The 16,810-nt window shown below is 47.1% G+C and overlaps 1 protein-coding gene across 1 annotated transcript; it reads left to right on the top strand.

The window, feature by feature from the left end:
• The first annotated feature begins 305 nt into the window (after positions 1–305).
• Positions 306–1,900, top strand: PI3 (peptidase inhibitor 3). The gene is made up of 3 exons (XM_016204798.2): positions 306–389; positions 1,250–1,507; positions 1,743–1,900. The coding sequence occupies exons 1-2, from the start codon at positions 311–313 to the stop codon at positions 1,504–1,506; spliced, it is 336 nt and encodes a 111-aa protein (XP_016060284.2). The 5' UTR covers positions 306–310; the 3' UTR covers position 1,507; positions 1,743–1,900.
• The last annotated feature ends 14,910 nt before the right edge of the window (positions 1,901–16,810 follow it).

The raw sequence follows: 16,810 nt of genomic DNA, 5'->3' as shown, positions 1-16,810 counted from the left end.
TCTAAATGTAAAGAATTTGGTCGTGATAGTGTCTCAGGGCCAGCAAGCCTTGCCTCTCCGTGAGAAAGTAGGACAGCTCTTGGCACTATCATAGGTGATGTAACACAGTGTCTGCCATTTCCCTCTGTGAATAGTCTTTGGGGAAAGCCCCAAGGTACCTCCCAGGCTGGGGGTGGTTAGTTCCTGGTAGAAACAAAAATGTAGGTCTTGTCTTTTGTAAAACCACAGACCCACCCTTGGCGCCAGGCCAAGCTGCAGCTACATAAATTAGGTTTGGCCTCAGCCCTTAGCCACACACCCTTCTGACAACATGAGGACCAGCAGCTTCTTGGTTCTGGCAGTTTTGCTTGTCCTGGGGACCCTGGCAGTGCAGGCAGCTGTCAGTGGAGGTGAGTGGACGAGTGGCCCAGCTGGGGCTGGATTGGGTTGAGGAGAGGCTGTCAGGGGCAACCTAGGTGCTAACAGGGAGCATTTCTGGAGCAATAGGCAGAGCTCGAGCCCATATTCTTGCCTGTGGTCACTTCCATTGAATCCAGAAAGAGTAGGAGGTTGCCCAGCAGACCCCACTTGCTTTTCACCCCAGGACTGAGAGAAGAGGACTGTTTGTGGAAGAAGTGTTGTCATGTTGCCTTGGCCTCAGACACTGAGACTTCTGCAGAATGGAATGAGGAGTCCCAGGAATCTGGGCCCTGGGTGTGGGGTCTGTCCCCTGGCTGTCTACCCCGTAAGAGCACCTGAGACTAATCAGTCCTCTAAGAGGAGGTTAAAAACCAACAGGGCCTCAGAAAGCCTGTAATTTGAGGAGCACCATTTTACTAGGGACATGGAGACCTAGAGAGGAGGGAGGAACTGTCGAGGCAATCTCCCGAGCCAAGAGGATCTCAGGTCTCCTGGCATGTGTCTTAGGGCTCTTCTTCCCTCCCCTAAGCTTCCTCAGAAGTGACTATGTGTCCTTCTCACTTCTGGGAGTCACTCAGATCTGGCATCTCCTCCTGAGCACCAGGACTTGGAATGGATGGATGGCGAATGAAAGGACACCTGAGGCAACCGTGGTCCTGTAGACCCTCCCCCCAAAACTCAGGGGATAGCCTTCCAAGAGCACAAACCCGAGTTAGCCTTGGTGAGCCTCTCCCATCTCAGGCCATAATTTGGGGGACACGAGTGAGCAGTGACAGGACAGAGAAGGAAGACAAGATAGCTGAAACAGGGACACGGGGTCTAACTGTGGGTACATTTCTTCTTTCAACAGTTCCTTATACAGGTCTAGGAGTTGGCAAAGGTCATGTTCCGGACAAAGAGGTAGTTAAAGGTCAACATCCAGTCAAAAGGCCTGGTCAAGTCCAAACTCCACAGAGAGGTCACACTAAGCCTGGAGTCTGCCCCAGGGTTCTCATGAGATGCGCCATGCTGAATCCCCCTAACGCCTGTCTGAGGGACTCTGAGTGCCACGGGGCTAAGAAGTGCTGTATGGGCTCTTGTGGACGGGCCTGTCTGAATCCGCAGTGAGGTAAGGACTGAATGGAGGAAGGGGCAACGCCTGAGGGCACAGAGAAACTGAGCGGTGGGGAATGATCCTCAGTTGGTGAGAGGGATGATATTGGGAGGGGACGGGGAGACTGGGGTCTCAGAGGCTGTAACTGGGGTCCTGAGAGGGGTGACCTGTGGACTTGATGCTCTCTCTCACTGCCTCTGAGAGCTCTGACCTGCTAAGTCACATCTCTGGTTCTCCTCTCTCCTGCCAGGTGGAGCCTGTCCTTGCCGCACCTGTGAAGGCCCCGGGGCTGCAGTCCCAGGTCTCTTGGCATTTGAACCCCTTTCCCACATGCTTCATTCTTCCCCTCTTCAAAGATGCCCAGGCCCGGGCTGCTTCTCTCACTGACTCTAATAAAGTCTGCTTTCTGCTCCATGTGTTTGGCTCCTGTGTCTTCTGTGCTCCTGGAAGCTCCTGGAGGTGGCTGTGGAGTTGGGACTCCTTCTCCCCCGTGAGGGTGGGAGTGAGAGGGCTCCATGGGAGCTGTTCCTGGTGTGAAGGAGAGCAGGGGGCAGGAGCAAGGGGCCCATTTCCAGGGCGTAACATTAGAAATCCAGTGAACAACCCAAGAACTGCAGGCTCCCGAGCACCAGGAAATGGAAATCCGGAAATTTCACTTGTTGGTGCCTGAGATGCCTCCATTAACACATAATTCCTTTGGGTTAAGCAATATCCTGTCTATTTTAAGATGTGAATGAGGAGACAAGACACACCAAGTCCTTGTCCCTTTAGTAGGAAAGTTGAATAGTGGTCTCTGGAGACATAAAGTGGGGGCAGGGCAGGCTGGAGTAGTGACGAGAGTGGAGGCTATATGTTGGGCAAACTTGAATGACCTCATGGCTCTGCTGTTGGCCCCACTGCCCCCACTGCCCTGGGTGCTTTGAACCACTCAGTGGAGATCTAAAGTGCCAGGCGGGAATATTGGATTTGCTGAGCATCTTAGTGCAGCCCTGGGTATCGGGTGAAGGAAGACCCTCTGATCTGTCCAGTTTCTGCAGTGGGAGGCCAGCTCTCATATATCAACTCAAATAGGAAAGTGTCAAAACATAAGAAGGAAATCCCACAATAAACATACCAATATCCTCTACATTGTGGATTTTCATAGAATTCCAAACTCCAGTTGGAAATGGAATGGCACGAATGTTGCCACCTCCGAAAGAGAAGGCCACACTCCCCAGTCACCGTGGAAACGTCCTTAGGAAAGTGCCTTCTCATACCAAGCTAGACAAGACACCTCTTCTGCCTTCTCCATCAGCAGTAATTTATTTCACAAGGTCACTTTTGATGAACTTGAGTTACTTTTCTGCCCCTATTTTAATCACAGGTTACATTGCCAGCTTTTTCACACTAGACAGTACTATGTCTTCCCTTTCTGCAGCTTGATGTTTTCATGGAGACACTAATTCATCCGTAATACCTGTCCCATAATCTTTCACCCCTAAATCACAATGGAGCACACCACTACTGCCTCTGGGCAAACTGATGTCCCGTCCTGTCCACCCAGCATTGCCATAGCCTTGGACATCACTTCCACGCCTCTTCCTGGAAGTGAGATGCTGTAGCCATTGGCTGCTGGAACAAATTCTAACTCAACCCCTCCTCTGTGTCTGCTTCTTACCATCACTAGTCCTCATGTCCCTGACAGAGCCTTGCATGTGTCGTCTGAACCAGTACACATGCGCATGGGGTGGCTGCAGAGAAGGCAGGGAGAGCAGACTTCTGGACCTTCCAGCTTCTGTGGGGGACATGGGCTCAGCCTACCACCCCGGAGACTGACATGGTGGATATGCTCTAATAATAGGATGGCGTTTGTATGCATAGAAGTCAAGAAATGAACGTTGGCCGTGGCGAGTGTGGCTCAGTTGGCTCAGCATCATCCCATGCACCGAAAGGTCTCTGGTTCAATTCCCGGTCAGGCCACATACCCAGACTGTGGTTCAACCCCTGGCCAGGGTGTACACGAGAGGCAACCGATCAATGTTTCTCTCTCTCTCTCTCTCTCTCTCTCTTCCCCCCTCCTCTCTCTCTAAAAATCAATTTAAAAAACATATTTTTTAAAAAGTTGTCAAAACCAGTCTCATGCCCACTGTGAGCACAGGGCAGCTGCTTGCATGCTCCCTCCATTTTGTGCTCTAGCTCCAGCTTCTGGCCTCTAGTTTAACCAACAATAAAAAGGAAGGAGATTGGAGCCGGTGAGGCTTCCAAGGCCTCGTGGCTGATATTCACTAAAACACCTACTGCTTCATAAAAGGTGTTTTCAACTCTGCATGAAGTGGAGGGGAGAGAGCAAGAATGATGGGGAAGATGAGAAGCTCTGGGGCTGCACAATATTAGGGAAATGGCCCCGAGCTGCTGGCTGTAGCGCCCAGGTGGCACCACAGTCTCAGGGTCTAGGGCTAACTGGGAACAGCTCGCTATCCGGCTCCTCCCAGAGACGCAGCGCCCCCCGCAGAGGGGGCTTTGCTGAGCTGTAACCCTGATGTTCATGTGCAGGCTCTGCTCTGTGTGCCCCTGGAGGGTTGAGGAGCCAAGGTCACTGATAATTTTTGGATATTCTTTGGCCACTTCTGAGGCTCTTCTTAACCAGAACCTCCTCAGATAAGGAGGCTCTGTTCTAGCCAGCCATGTGTGTCTGCCCCCAGGAGTCCAGCTTGACATGGGTCAGGCTGACACCACGTGCTTCTCAGCTTGTCCCAGGTGCTTGAGCCACAACCTTCCACAGAATTTGGAATTGCAAGTCCCCTTTGACACAATCCAGACAAACACCTTCATCTTGCAGATGGGGAAACTGAAGCCTAGGGGCGCCATCAAAGTTCACACTAGGCGTCAAGGGCAGAGCTGAGGCCAGGGAATGCCTGTCCCCATGTGCCTGCTCTCTTTCTGCAGGATGTTGACTAGGAGCCTTGAAAAAAAGACTTGTTGATCTAGTTGCTTTACCTGAACCAGAAATCAAGTTCACAGCAGGAATTCCAGGAAAACAGAAGGGACTCAAGCCAAAGTGGAGAATGAAAGATAATGTAATTCAGGGAGAAGATAAGATCAGCCATCAACGGATGCGCTCCAAAAGGTCAAGTGTTCTGCATCATTTTGGTCTCATGTCAATGACCCTCTGCTCTTCTCTTGCCGATTTACTCACCAGGCAGAGACCTTTGCTTAGACTCTTGGAGTCTTTCTCAAACTAGCTCTCATATGCACCCCAATTAAGAGACCAGGCCACTCATTTTATAGTAAGAGGCACGTACATAGCACTGGGCACACATGCGTGTGGCCTTCTGGATTCCCACTAATAAGAAAGAGATCTTCAAAACCTCCTAGACATCCCATTCCCTCCTCCTTTTTTGATGTTTTTTTTAAATGTAATGTGCCAAACTTTTTAATTGAAGTTTTAGAGATAGAGGAAGAGAGAGGGAGAGCGAGAGAGAGAAACATTGATTGGTTGCCTCTCATATGCACCCCAATTGGGGATCAAACCTGCAACCTGGGTATGTGCCCTGACTGGGAATCAAACCCATGAGCTTTTGGTGTATAGGATGAAGCTCCAACCAACTGAGCCACACCGCCCAGGGTTCCTTTCATGTTTTTTGGGTCAGCTTTGTATTAGCTCCAATTGGTCTCACTGTCTGAAGTCACTGCGATGTCAAAAAATTGACCTAAGGATAGAATGGACCACAGAGAGCAAGCTCTGAGTTGGGTGAGATAAATATATGCCCTGAGAATGGAGCTTTTTATGAAGCTATCAGACAGGTCAAATAGTGACAGTTTTCTGGAGATGGAGCTTTGGAGTAGCATCAAATCCATTCTCCCCTTCAGTGGTGGCTGGGCTGCGGGTTTTCAGAGCTGGTTGTCATGGGCTGTAGGACAAGCCTGCTGGCTTCAAGGCCACCACACAGCTAGGAAGAATGGGATGGGAGCAGAGCAAGCCAAGCTTTCTCTTCTCCCGAAATTCACCTGTTTTTCTTGAATAAACACTCCATGGATTGCTGCAAGCCTTTAGTAAAGTTCTCGGCTTCTGAAAAGGTTGATTTTGACAATATTTGTTAGTGTTCTAATGGCTTTCTGAAAGTGCTTATCTCTGTAGTAGGGTTTTTGTAGGGGTTTGCTATCAAATTAAAGTGAACTTCTAATCCTGTACCATCCTATTCTTCTATCATTAATAGATTAATAGATTAATTGGTTAATCTGTTAGTTGATTAATTGGTTAATCTATTAGTTGATTTTTCACATATTTAATACTGATATGGAAATGATCATATGATTTTTCCCTTTATCTATTAATGGGGACTAGCCCATTGACTTACTTTTGAATGTTAAACCAACTATCCATTGTTGAAATAATGCCCCCCTTGTTCATGATGTATCATCACTTTCATATTGACAATATTCATTGGCTAATTTTTGTTTAGGATTTTTGCCTCATTTTTCTAGCAAAATTGGCATATAGTTTTCTTTGCATGCAATATCCTTGTCATGTTTTGGTATCAAAGTTGCAATATCAAAGTTCTTTGAAAACAGAATGGTCACAAGTGGGTTGTGGGACTGCAAACAAACATCTTGTGAATAGAAGTGCAGGCACAGTAAGTAATTAGCTTGTTAAAAAAATTGGAAAGGATTTTTTTCTAAATATGAACTGAAATGCACAGAGAACAGGCCAAACTAGAGCTAGAAGAGAGCAATGTAGATTCACAGTGGAAAAACACCAGGAGGCAGCTACGGTTGCACTAGAAAGAAACAAGAGGAACCTCACACCTGTCAGAATGGCTATTATGAAAAAAATGAACACACAACAAGTATTGGTGAAGATGTGACAAAAAGGGAGCCCTTGTGTGCTGCTGGCGGGATTGTAAATTGGTGCAGCCACCACAGAAAACAGTATGGAGGTTCTTCAAAACAATGAAAATAGAACCACCAAATGATCCAGCAATTCTACTTCTGGGTATTTATCCAAAGAAAATAAAGACATTAATTCAAAAAGATATATGTACTCCTAGGTTCACTGAAGCATTATTTATAATAGCCAAGATATGGAAGCAGCCTAGGGGTCCATCGACAGATGAATGGATAAAGAAGATGTGATACACATATATATGAATATTACTCAGCCATGAAAAAGTGAAATTTAAAAAAACAAAACAGAACCAGGTGCATAGAGACAGAGAACAAATTAATGGTCACCGGGGGGGGGGGGTGGAAAGATGAAAAGGAGTAAGAGGTACAAAGTTCCAGTCATAAATAAATAATTCTCAGCATAGGAAATATAGTCAATAACATTGTAATAATATGCACGGTGACAGGTGCACTCCAGACCTGTCACGGTGATCCCTTCATAAGGCGTACCAATGTCTAATCACTTTGTTGTACACCTGACAATAATATAATATTGTATGTCAGCTATACTTTTAATTAAAATGAAAGAAAAAAAGGGAGGGGAGGGGAGGGGAGGGGAGGGGAGGGGAGGGGAGGGGAGGGGAGGGGAGGGGAGGGGAGGGGAGGGGAGGGGAGGGGAGGGGAGGGGAGGGGAGGGGAGGGGAGGAGAGGGGAGGAGAGGAGAGGAGAGGAGAGGAGAGGAGAGGAGAGGAGAGGAGAGGAGAGGAGAGGAGAGGAGAGGAGAGGAGAGGAGAGGAGAGGAGAGGAGAGGAGAGGAGAGGAGAGGAGAGGAGAGGAGAGGAGAGGAGGAGGAGTTGGTGGATAGAGCTGCTGCTCCAGACAGCCATCCTTTTCTGGGCATCTCTCTGCCTCCCACACCTGGTACCAATGGCCCTATGTGCATCCATAAATATGCCTTTACCATGACTTCAGATAGATATGTCCTTCGCCACCAAGCAAGTAGGAGCAACACACCCTTTTACAGGAGCACAGAGAGAGCTAAGGAGGTCATTTAGCCTGGGGTTCACATTCCAAAATGACTTCTTTAGACTTTTGATCTTAAAAACAAATGAAGTCTATACAAAGTCATGGAGACCTAAACACAGGAGTTAAAGCAGAAAATATTCATCACACAACTTGAACTTACGTCTCTGCAGGTTACAATATATTCCCAGACTTGGTTATCTGATCTCCAATTCTCCATATTCTGAAAATTATCCTAGTAGTAGGTCATTATCTTGCCTTGTCTTGGTGCCTGTGTGTGTTTCAAGCTTTCATTCATTCAAAGTGAGCTCTTCAGATGTACCCATTTCTGACATCTGTTGGGAGAGGCATGGTTTAAATCGTTCTGGATACATAGTGAGGAGCGGGGAATGTCAGATCCGAGGAATGCCTCAAGCTCCGCTGCCTAAAGCAAGAATAATGAAGGGCCGGGCCGGCCGGGCACTCCCTGGAAAAGAGGACGCTCCGGGGGCGCTCAGACTTATGCCGCAGAGCTTATTGCAGCGCCGCTTCCTGGGGGGCGAAAGGAACAGCTGACCCCAGGAAGGTCGAATCGGGGCCCTTCTGACCTTAGCCTGGGGGCTGCAGCGCCCCCTGCAGGCGGGCCCTGCCACGGCCGATATAAGCCGGGGGCGCCCGGCCGCCGCACACGCTCCCATGCCGCGGGGCGGCCTCCGGGCGCTGGCCGCGCTCGCCCTGCTCCTCTGCCTGCACAGGGCCCAGCCTGGGAGGAGGGGCACGGGTGAGTGTGGTGTGCGGCGGGCCGGTGCGTGGTCGGGACGGGGTCATGTGCCCACAGGAATCCGTGGGACAAGCTGGGGCTGATGCCCCCAAGGACGCACAGGTGCCCCAGCTCGCCCCGTGGTCTGGTCCCTCAGGGGTGGAGAAAGCGGGGTACTGCCCGGAGTTCGCCCAGCGGTGCCCGTTCACCATGCTGCCTGCCTGCCGGCGCGACCAGGGCTGCAAGGAGAACAAGAAGTGCTGTTTCTACAACTGCAGACACCAGTGCGTGGAGCCGTGGCTGACCCTGTCCTGAGGTAGGAGGCCCCGCGTCTGCCGCTCTCGGCTTGGCGCGGAACCGCTCCCCGAGAACCAGGCGTCCCCGGGAGCTGAGAACGGCCCGTGCCCTCGGAAGTCACCGAGATCGCCGCTTTTCAACCAGGATCCGCCCTGACAATTTCGCTTCAAGGACAGTCAAGAGACCTCTTTATCTCTAAGCTCCTCAACTGTTACTGAATTTTCATTATAACTAATTTTAATTGTTTTTTTTCTTCCAGTTTATAAGAATGAATCACTTTCGCCTTCACATTTAAATTGTGGGTAAAGGATACGTACGATTATATCAGTCCTTAGGATGGCCTGCCTGGAGTCCCTGATCCCCAGGCCCTGACTCGGCGCTCGCGGGAGGAGAGCGCTCAGCAGGATTCAGGCCACAGCGGCCTTGGGACCCAGCCAAGGTCCTCCGCAGAGTTTGCACCGTCCCATATCCCTGACTCTGTCTTCTCTTCCCAGGTAGACACCCCTTCTTAACCGGGCCTGAGAAGACACTGGTAGTACACAGGCTCAGACTTGGAGCCAATTCTTCCATGTTCCCCTCACTTCCTTTTATCGGTTCAATGCTTTTTAATATGAAAATAACACAAAGAAATAAAGCGTTATATATTTAAAACGATTGTCCGTGAAAATCTATGACTGCTGGATTTCTCTGTCTTCTACCTTTGGGGTTTGTAAGGGATGGGGGTACTGTTTCCCATGTAGTTTTGATCAATTCCTGCACTTCTGTTTTTCTGATATGTTCTTTTCTTTCAGGTCTTCTCACACTCGATTCCCTGTTGGTTAGATTCTGAAATCTGACCTTGGGCCCTGGGGCATTTTGAGTCATATTTTCTGTGTTTGGGTCCCACAAAAGGTGTATACAGTATTCTGAGATGAAAGAGCAAGGCTTTTTGCTACATTATTCTTTGATACTGGCCTGTAGAGAAACAGAATAAACTAGGTCTGAAGCAGAGAGGAGAGACCCTGCAGCAAGAGAGAGATGGGCCTGAAGATAACTAACCCTAGCGTTCCCCAGTAGCCATGGTCCCTGCTTTCTCCTGGGCACATGGCTGGACTGAATTTCCCAGCTTCCTTTTCAGTTGATGTATGAGCTTCCTTGCAGCTGTATGACTGGGTTCTGATTAATGATATGAGAGTGGAAGTGACCCATCCAAATTCTGGACCTAGCCCATAAACTCCTCTCTCACTATCTGCCCGTGCATGGAGAGCACTTCGAGGACCTAGAGGAAGGTGCAGATGGAAGGAGCCTGGGATCCTGAATTTCTGTAGATCACAGCCTCTCCACCCCACTTGCTTGGGACTATGACATGAGCAAGAAATAAATTGTTATGGCGTTAAGCCACTGCCATTTGGAGTTTATTGCATGAATAATACAGTCCTGACCACTGTTTGGAATCCACTGTATAACCTCACTTTATTTCCTGCCCTTGAGTTCCGTGTCATTCCTCATTTCATCACGGATCCTACATGGAAGTGTTTGTCTCTAGCCCACCTTTGGGTGGGGGTGGGGGTGGGCACGGGAAATGAAAACAGAAGAATCCGAAATCTCACTCCAGGAATACCATGTATAAATAAACGATTGTCACTCTCCAGGTCCACCGAATATCAAGCTTGTCTCTTACATGTGCTTCTGATGTTGGGTGGGGAAGGGTGAACTCGGCTCTCAGTGTCGGTGGATTCTGTGTGGTGGAGCCGTGGGGGTCCAGAAGAGGGAAGACAGAAACCCATCATTTTTGGCACAAGTGAGAGGAAAAGTATTACAGTCTTCCATTCTGGCTCCAGCTTACTCTCAACTAGCTTATCGAAAATCAAATATTTGATCCATGAGATTATTTGCCCCTGAAAGCCTCCCAAAGTCTATGTGCAAGAATCTGATCTTATCACACAGGTCCCTTAATTCTAACCTTACTGTGCTAAGAGAGCATCTGCCCCTCCAAGACTCCGGCTACATTTGAAACCTGCCTTAGGCTGACTGCAGAGTTCTGTGCTCAAATCACTTCTTTCTGGTCCCTTGGTCTCTCCTTTATAAAGAAGAGGGGAAGGGAAATTTTCTTTCATCCTGAGTCTTTTCAAAGAGGTCTCCTTTCATGGAAGTTAGCTTGAGGGGGGATCTCTTTCTTCCAACTAGAACAAACCTTGATTCAGTCTCTCAAGGTACAGACAACATGAGGTTGTGGAGAAATCTCTTGGCCAGAGTTCAAGAACTGAGAGGTTCGTTTCTAAGCCTGCTGCTGACTCAGTCTGTGACATCAGGCATGTTCTTTGACTCCACACTAGTATAATGAAAGGGTGATTCAGGTCCCACTTTGTTCTGCTGTTTCACAAATTAATGATTCATAGAAACACCTTGAAGGACAGTCCCAGTAGGATGGGCCACCCCATCTACTATGAACTCCCCGTGACTATAGCTTCCCCTCAATCTTTCAGCCCCACCTCAGCCCTATCTTCTCTAGTTGCTGTGGTCAGCTTCCTGGGCACCTGCTTACCTGGCGACTATGACTTATGGGTGTCCCAATTAGCTAAAACTAGGAAGTCAAAGATAGTCTGTCTAGTAACACCTTCTTAGTGTACAGATGGAGAAACTGAGGCCCAAAGAGAAGTGTCCAACATCATACAGTAAGTCAGTGGTGGAGCTGAATGTTCTTTATCTCCAAGCCCCACCTTCTTTTCTTTATTTTTGAGCTTATTTATTTTTTTGCTGTTGCTTGATTTTGTTTTTGGATTATAGAGTGGATGCTGTGATGTGCTGTCCAGGTCCCCCTTCAGGGCCTAGGCGCCCACGGCCAGTCTCTGGGAGTGTCGGCTGCTGACACAGCTCAGTCCATCCCAGGGACTTTCCTTGGGTCAAAGTGAGCTGCTTCATCCAAGGGTACACCCCATTCCCAGGGCACCCTGTATCCACGGACCGGTGGTTGTTAAGGTTCAGAGGCCTAGCTCCCCTGTGTGATTAGGGACACCTCTGAAGGGCCGCCGAGCCCCGGGGCTCCCTGTGAAAATGGCTGAGCCTTCTTGCTGCTGCTTCGCAGTTCCCCTTCTCCTTCCCTCCAGCCCCTCGCCTTTTACTCCCCACTGGTGTTGCTCCTCAGATACTCCCCGGGAAACCTCCCGCACATTAAGTATCTGCCTCTGAGACTGTTTCTCAGGGAACCTGACCTAAGGACAGTGATAAAAAGTGATCATTACCCCAAAATATGTTAAAATGAAAAACTGCTCTGTGAAAGGCAATGTCAAGAGAATGAGAAGACAAGCAACAGACTGGGAAAAAATATTTGCAAAAACCACATCTGATAAAGGACTATTACCCAACATATACAAAGAACTCTTACAACTCAACAGCAAGAAAACAGTCAACCAGATGAAAAAAAGGGCCAAAGACTTTAAGAGACATCTCGCCAAAGAAGGTGTACAGATGGTAAATAATCATGTGAAAAGATGCTCCACATGATATGTCATCAGAGAATTGCAAGTAAAAACACCAATAAGATACCACCACACACCTGTTAGCCTGGCCAAAACCCAGAACACCGACAATAGCAAAAGCTAACAAGGATGTAGGGCAACATTGCTGCTGGGAATGCACAATGGTACAGCCATTTTGGAAGACAATATGGCAGTTTTTTACAAAACTAAATATATTCTTACTATACAGCTCAGCAATCACACTCCTTGGTATTTACCCGAAGGAGCTGAAAACTTATGTCCACACCAAAAACTGCACACGGATGTTTGCAGCAACTTTATTCATAGTTGCCAAGACTTGGAAGCAACCAAGATGTCCTTCGGCAGGTGAATGAATAATAAATGATGGCACATCCAGACAATGGAATATTCAGCATTAAAAGCTAATGAGCTATCAAGCCATGAAAAGACATGGAGGAATCTCAAATGTATATTACTAACTGAAAGAAGCCAATCTGAAAAGGCTACATATTGTATGATTCCAACTGCATGACATTCTGGAAAAGGCAAAATTATGCAGACAGTAAAAAATTCAGTGCTTTCCAGGGAATGGGGAAGGAGGGATGAGTAGGTGGAGCACAGAGGAGCTTTAGGGTCATTCACCTTCTCTGTATGATACTAAAATGATGGATATATGTCACACATTGGTCCAAACCCCTAGAATGTACAAAACTAAAGTGAACCCTAATGTCAGCTATAGACTTTGTTTGATAATGATGTGTCCATGTAGTTCTTACAGTTGATGAATTGTGGGGAACGTTGATAATAGATGAGGCTATGCCTGTGTGGGGGTAGGGAGTATGTGGGAAATCTCTGTACTTTCCTCTTAACTTTGCTGTGAACCTAAAACTGCTCTAAAAATAGTTTTTAAAAAAGAATCAAATGTAATTTCTGGACTCTAAATATTTTTTAATTTGTTAGTAAGTGTTTCATTTTTAAAAAGTGATCATTGTCAAAAAAATTAGGGAAGAAAAGTAGGAAGAAAGAAAAACTCGCCACCACATTGTCAGCATGTGTTCTGTGTATAATTAAGAAGTTTATCTCCTATAAAGTATAACAAAAGCCTGAAAGTATATGGATCCTTAGGATCTGAGTTTCAAAGGCTGGAATCTGAGAGCAAAAAGTTCAGGGAAGGGACACTGGATTGCCTTTCCCTGCGCTTCATCTGAACAGTCTCAGTAAACTCCCCAGCCCGGGGCCTGCTATTGGGTGTAGAGTTCTGCACTGTTCCCTACAAAGGTTATCAATGAGCCGTTTCCTTCATTTCTTAAGCTTTCCTGAATACTTCCTTGTTTGCTTTAGCTACCTATGGAAGACCCTAAAATTAACTCATTGTTGGACCTCCCCCCGTAACTCTTAAATCTATAAAATCACTTTATTGTTTACTTTGTTATCTTCAAATGTTACATCCTGGTTGCTTGTCCCTTTTGTGTAGTTTGCTTTGGAATGTTTGCCTAGCTTTATTTTTAGAACTGTTAACAATTTCATAATCAGCCTTTCAGATATTATATGGCCAATATGAAAATGAAATTAATTTCACAGGGAACAGTGGATTAAAATTCTTTTAATTTCTTAAGCAAAGAAAAAAGAAGATGACGAAGTTTCTCTCCTTTCAGGAAGGAGGGCTTGGCCTCCCTCCCCTGCAGGGTGACAGGTGGGCACACCCTGGTGGTGTTATTTCCCTGAGTCTGGGGTCCTCATTCTACAATAATCCTTGCTGGAGGTGGGAGAATGGTGCCGCAGGATGGCCTAGTGAGGTCTTTGGCATTCCAAGTTTTCCAAAATAATCCAGAGTGAGCATTGACATAACATGGTTAGTCCTGTGAATTGCAGATAATCATCTATTTTCCTTTTTTTTTTTTTTAAATATATTTTTATTGATTTCAGAGAGAGAAAGGGGTGGGGGAGAGAGATAGAAACATCAATGATGAGAGTCATTGCTCGGCTGCCTCCTGCACGCCCCCTACTGGGGATCAAGTCCACAACCCAGGCATGTGCCCTGAAGGGGAATCGAACAGTGGTCTCGGGTCCTAGGTCGATGCTCAACCGCTGAGCCTCTCCAGCTGGACAATCGTCTATTTTCCTGAGTGTCCAGTGAGTCTTGGTTGGTGGTTAGATCAGATAACACACAGGCAGATTTATGACCCACAACCACTGATGGATAAGCACTTCTGAGAAAGCACAGAGAAAGAGAAACATTTTCCTAAACCGCCCATAATTTTCAAAGCCGTCCTCCCCACAAAAGAGCTAGCATTGATATTATTTCACAAAGCAGCCCTTTTGTTCCTTACAAATTGTGACTCTTGCCATCTATGGGGAATAAGAAACAGTTTACACAGAAAACAAGGCGAGGCTTTAACAGGACTAGAGTACAAGCAGGTCGCTGGCCTCCTCTCCCTCCCTATCTGAGCGGTAAGGTGTGGGTTGTTCTTGCTGATTCAAGTACTTTTTTCCTTGACTGTGATTATGCTGTACATGTAATTTCATAGCCTCTGTGCTGATTTACATTATAGCACAATCTCCCGATGTTACACCAACTTCCTAAGCATCTTGATTATGAGAGCCAGGGCCGTGGCGTTGCGGTCAGCGGGCTCCTGAGCCTTCGCACAGCATGAGCTCCGCATGGAGAGCCCACCCAGGAAACACTGTTTAGCTGAACTCAGCAAATGGCCGTACTGTTGTTCACTGCAAAGCTATGCCATCAAAGCTGTAACTCCACTGGACAAGCCAGTTATTACCAGTTCTTGGTTTCTATTGTAAACGCTGTGTATGTGTAAACCCTGTGCGTGAATTACTTTTTCTTTATTTCAGATTTTTCTGCTAGGACAGATGCCTAGAATGAAATGTACTGAGTCAAAGGGTTTGGATATTTTTAAGGCTTTCAACACAAATCAACCCCACTCTCTGCTTCCCCCAAGGCCTTTATGAAAATCAAATGAGGCGGAGGATATAAATGATGTGTTGAGAACATTCAGGGTTTCATTCCTCAGAAATGCTCCCCCTTTGAACAGGAGACACATTGTACTCATGTACAGAGATACACACGTGTGCCTTTTAATGCCCAAATCTAGAATGCAGATTTGCCAGGCTTGTCAAACTCCAATGTGCACAAGAACCATGAAACATCCATGTGAAAGAGGCACATCGATTGGCTGCCTCCTGCACACGCCCCAGCCAAGGCTGGCGATGGAACCTACAACCCAGGTATGTGCCCTTGACCAGGAATCGAATCCATAACCCTTCAGTCAGAGGGCCTATGCTCTAACCACTGAGCCACACTAGCCGGGGCTGAAATGTAGATCCTGATTCAGTAAGTCTTGCATGGGGCCAAAGAATCTGTAATTCTCCAGCTTTCAGTTCCACCGATCCTGCTGGTCTGTGGTCCGCACCTTGGGTTACAAGCAGGAATGCCACAAAGTCCCAGCCCCAACAGGCTCATAGAAACCCATATGCAGGTGTAAGTAAAAACCCACACATGCACATGAATTTGCAATTTATCGGAAATATGCCAGGAAATAGCAGTCAGACTTCCAAGGGCACGGGCCCATGTTCTACGGGAAATATTAGCGCCTTCCCAGGACCTGAGAAAGGCTATGCTCGGTGAGTTTGATTGAAACACCCACTGATCCTTTCCCAGCGAGGATGGAAGAAAGTAGAACAATGGCCCTTGCTTGAGTAATGCTAGGGTGGGGTAGGACAGAGACAAGCCAGGACAGCCTGGACATTCCCTCCCTGAAATAAGTGCTGCTCCTGTGAAACGGGGCTTGGATTCCTCCCAAACTCTCGGACCCAGGCCTCTTCGGAAGCGGGCAGCCTTCACTTCCCCGGTCCCGCGCCTGCAATCGCAGCAGCCTCCTCAGCTGCCCAGGGCCGGCCAGGCAGGGAGCGTCAGGGAGAAGAGCACTTTGGAGGGGCGGCTCTGGTCCTACTCCCACTCTTGATGTCCTGAGAAAATGTGGGCGACACCCTTCCCTTGTCTGAGCCTCAGTCTCCATCTTTGCACTAGGATTGGGATGTGTCATCATGTCTAATTTCTTCTTACACTCCTCCCTGCCACCTACCTGCAACTCAGACATCCTGCACTTCTGCATTTTGTTCAATTTGTATTCCAGGGCTCATGCAGTCCAGTCACTACAATGTGCAGATAGGGAAACTGAGCCCCTTAAAGGAGAAAGCCCTGGTCCACATGTCTTGGAACCTGCGACTTTCCTGTCAGTAGACCTCACAGCCCCACCCCAACAAGCCAGTGAATTCCCCTCACATGAGTTTGTCTAATGAAGACACAAGCTCCACCTGTTATTTAAGACACTTAGGCTATTTCAATATTTGCATTTTCTTTAGGTGTGCATGTGTGCTTACTTTCGAGATTTTTCAAGATTTTCTTTGATCAGTTTTTCATTGTCTGATGTAACTTTATATTTCTTTTTTTTTTTTTTTTAAATATCTCTTTATTGATTTCAGAGAGAGGAAAGGAGAGGGAGTGACAGAGATAGAAACATCAATGATGAGAGAGTCATTGATCGAACCCACAACCGGGGCATGTGCCCTGACCAGGAATTGAACCCCGATCGCCTGGATCCCAGGTCGATGCTCAACCCTTGAGCCACGCCTGGCCGGGCGTAACTTTACATTTCTAACATGAATATTTTTGTTTCCAATGTGCAGACATTGCTATATAATTTGCCAATATGTTCATTGAGGTATATTTTAATTAATCTATTGACAAATATAACAGTGAGAAAAATGCCTAAAACATAAATATGCAATTTAATAAATTATTATAAAGCAAATCCCATGTAACTACCACTCTATCTTCCTCAATGCCACATTCAAGACACTATCTGGAGTTTTCTAGGTATTTGCTTCTTAAAGAGTGAATGTGAGGCCCTGGTTGGTTTG

Source organism: Miniopterus natalensis, chromosome 7, assembly GCF_054644295.1.
Source record: "Miniopterus natalensis isolate mMinNat1 chromosome 7, mMinNat1.hap1, whole genome shotgun sequence".
Classification (NCBI taxonomy): domain Eukaryota; kingdom Metazoa; phylum Chordata; class Mammalia; order Chiroptera; family Miniopteridae; genus Miniopterus; species Miniopterus natalensis.
Note: the sequence above shows the minus strand (reverse complement) of the source record. Positions and strands in the feature narration are given on the sequence as shown.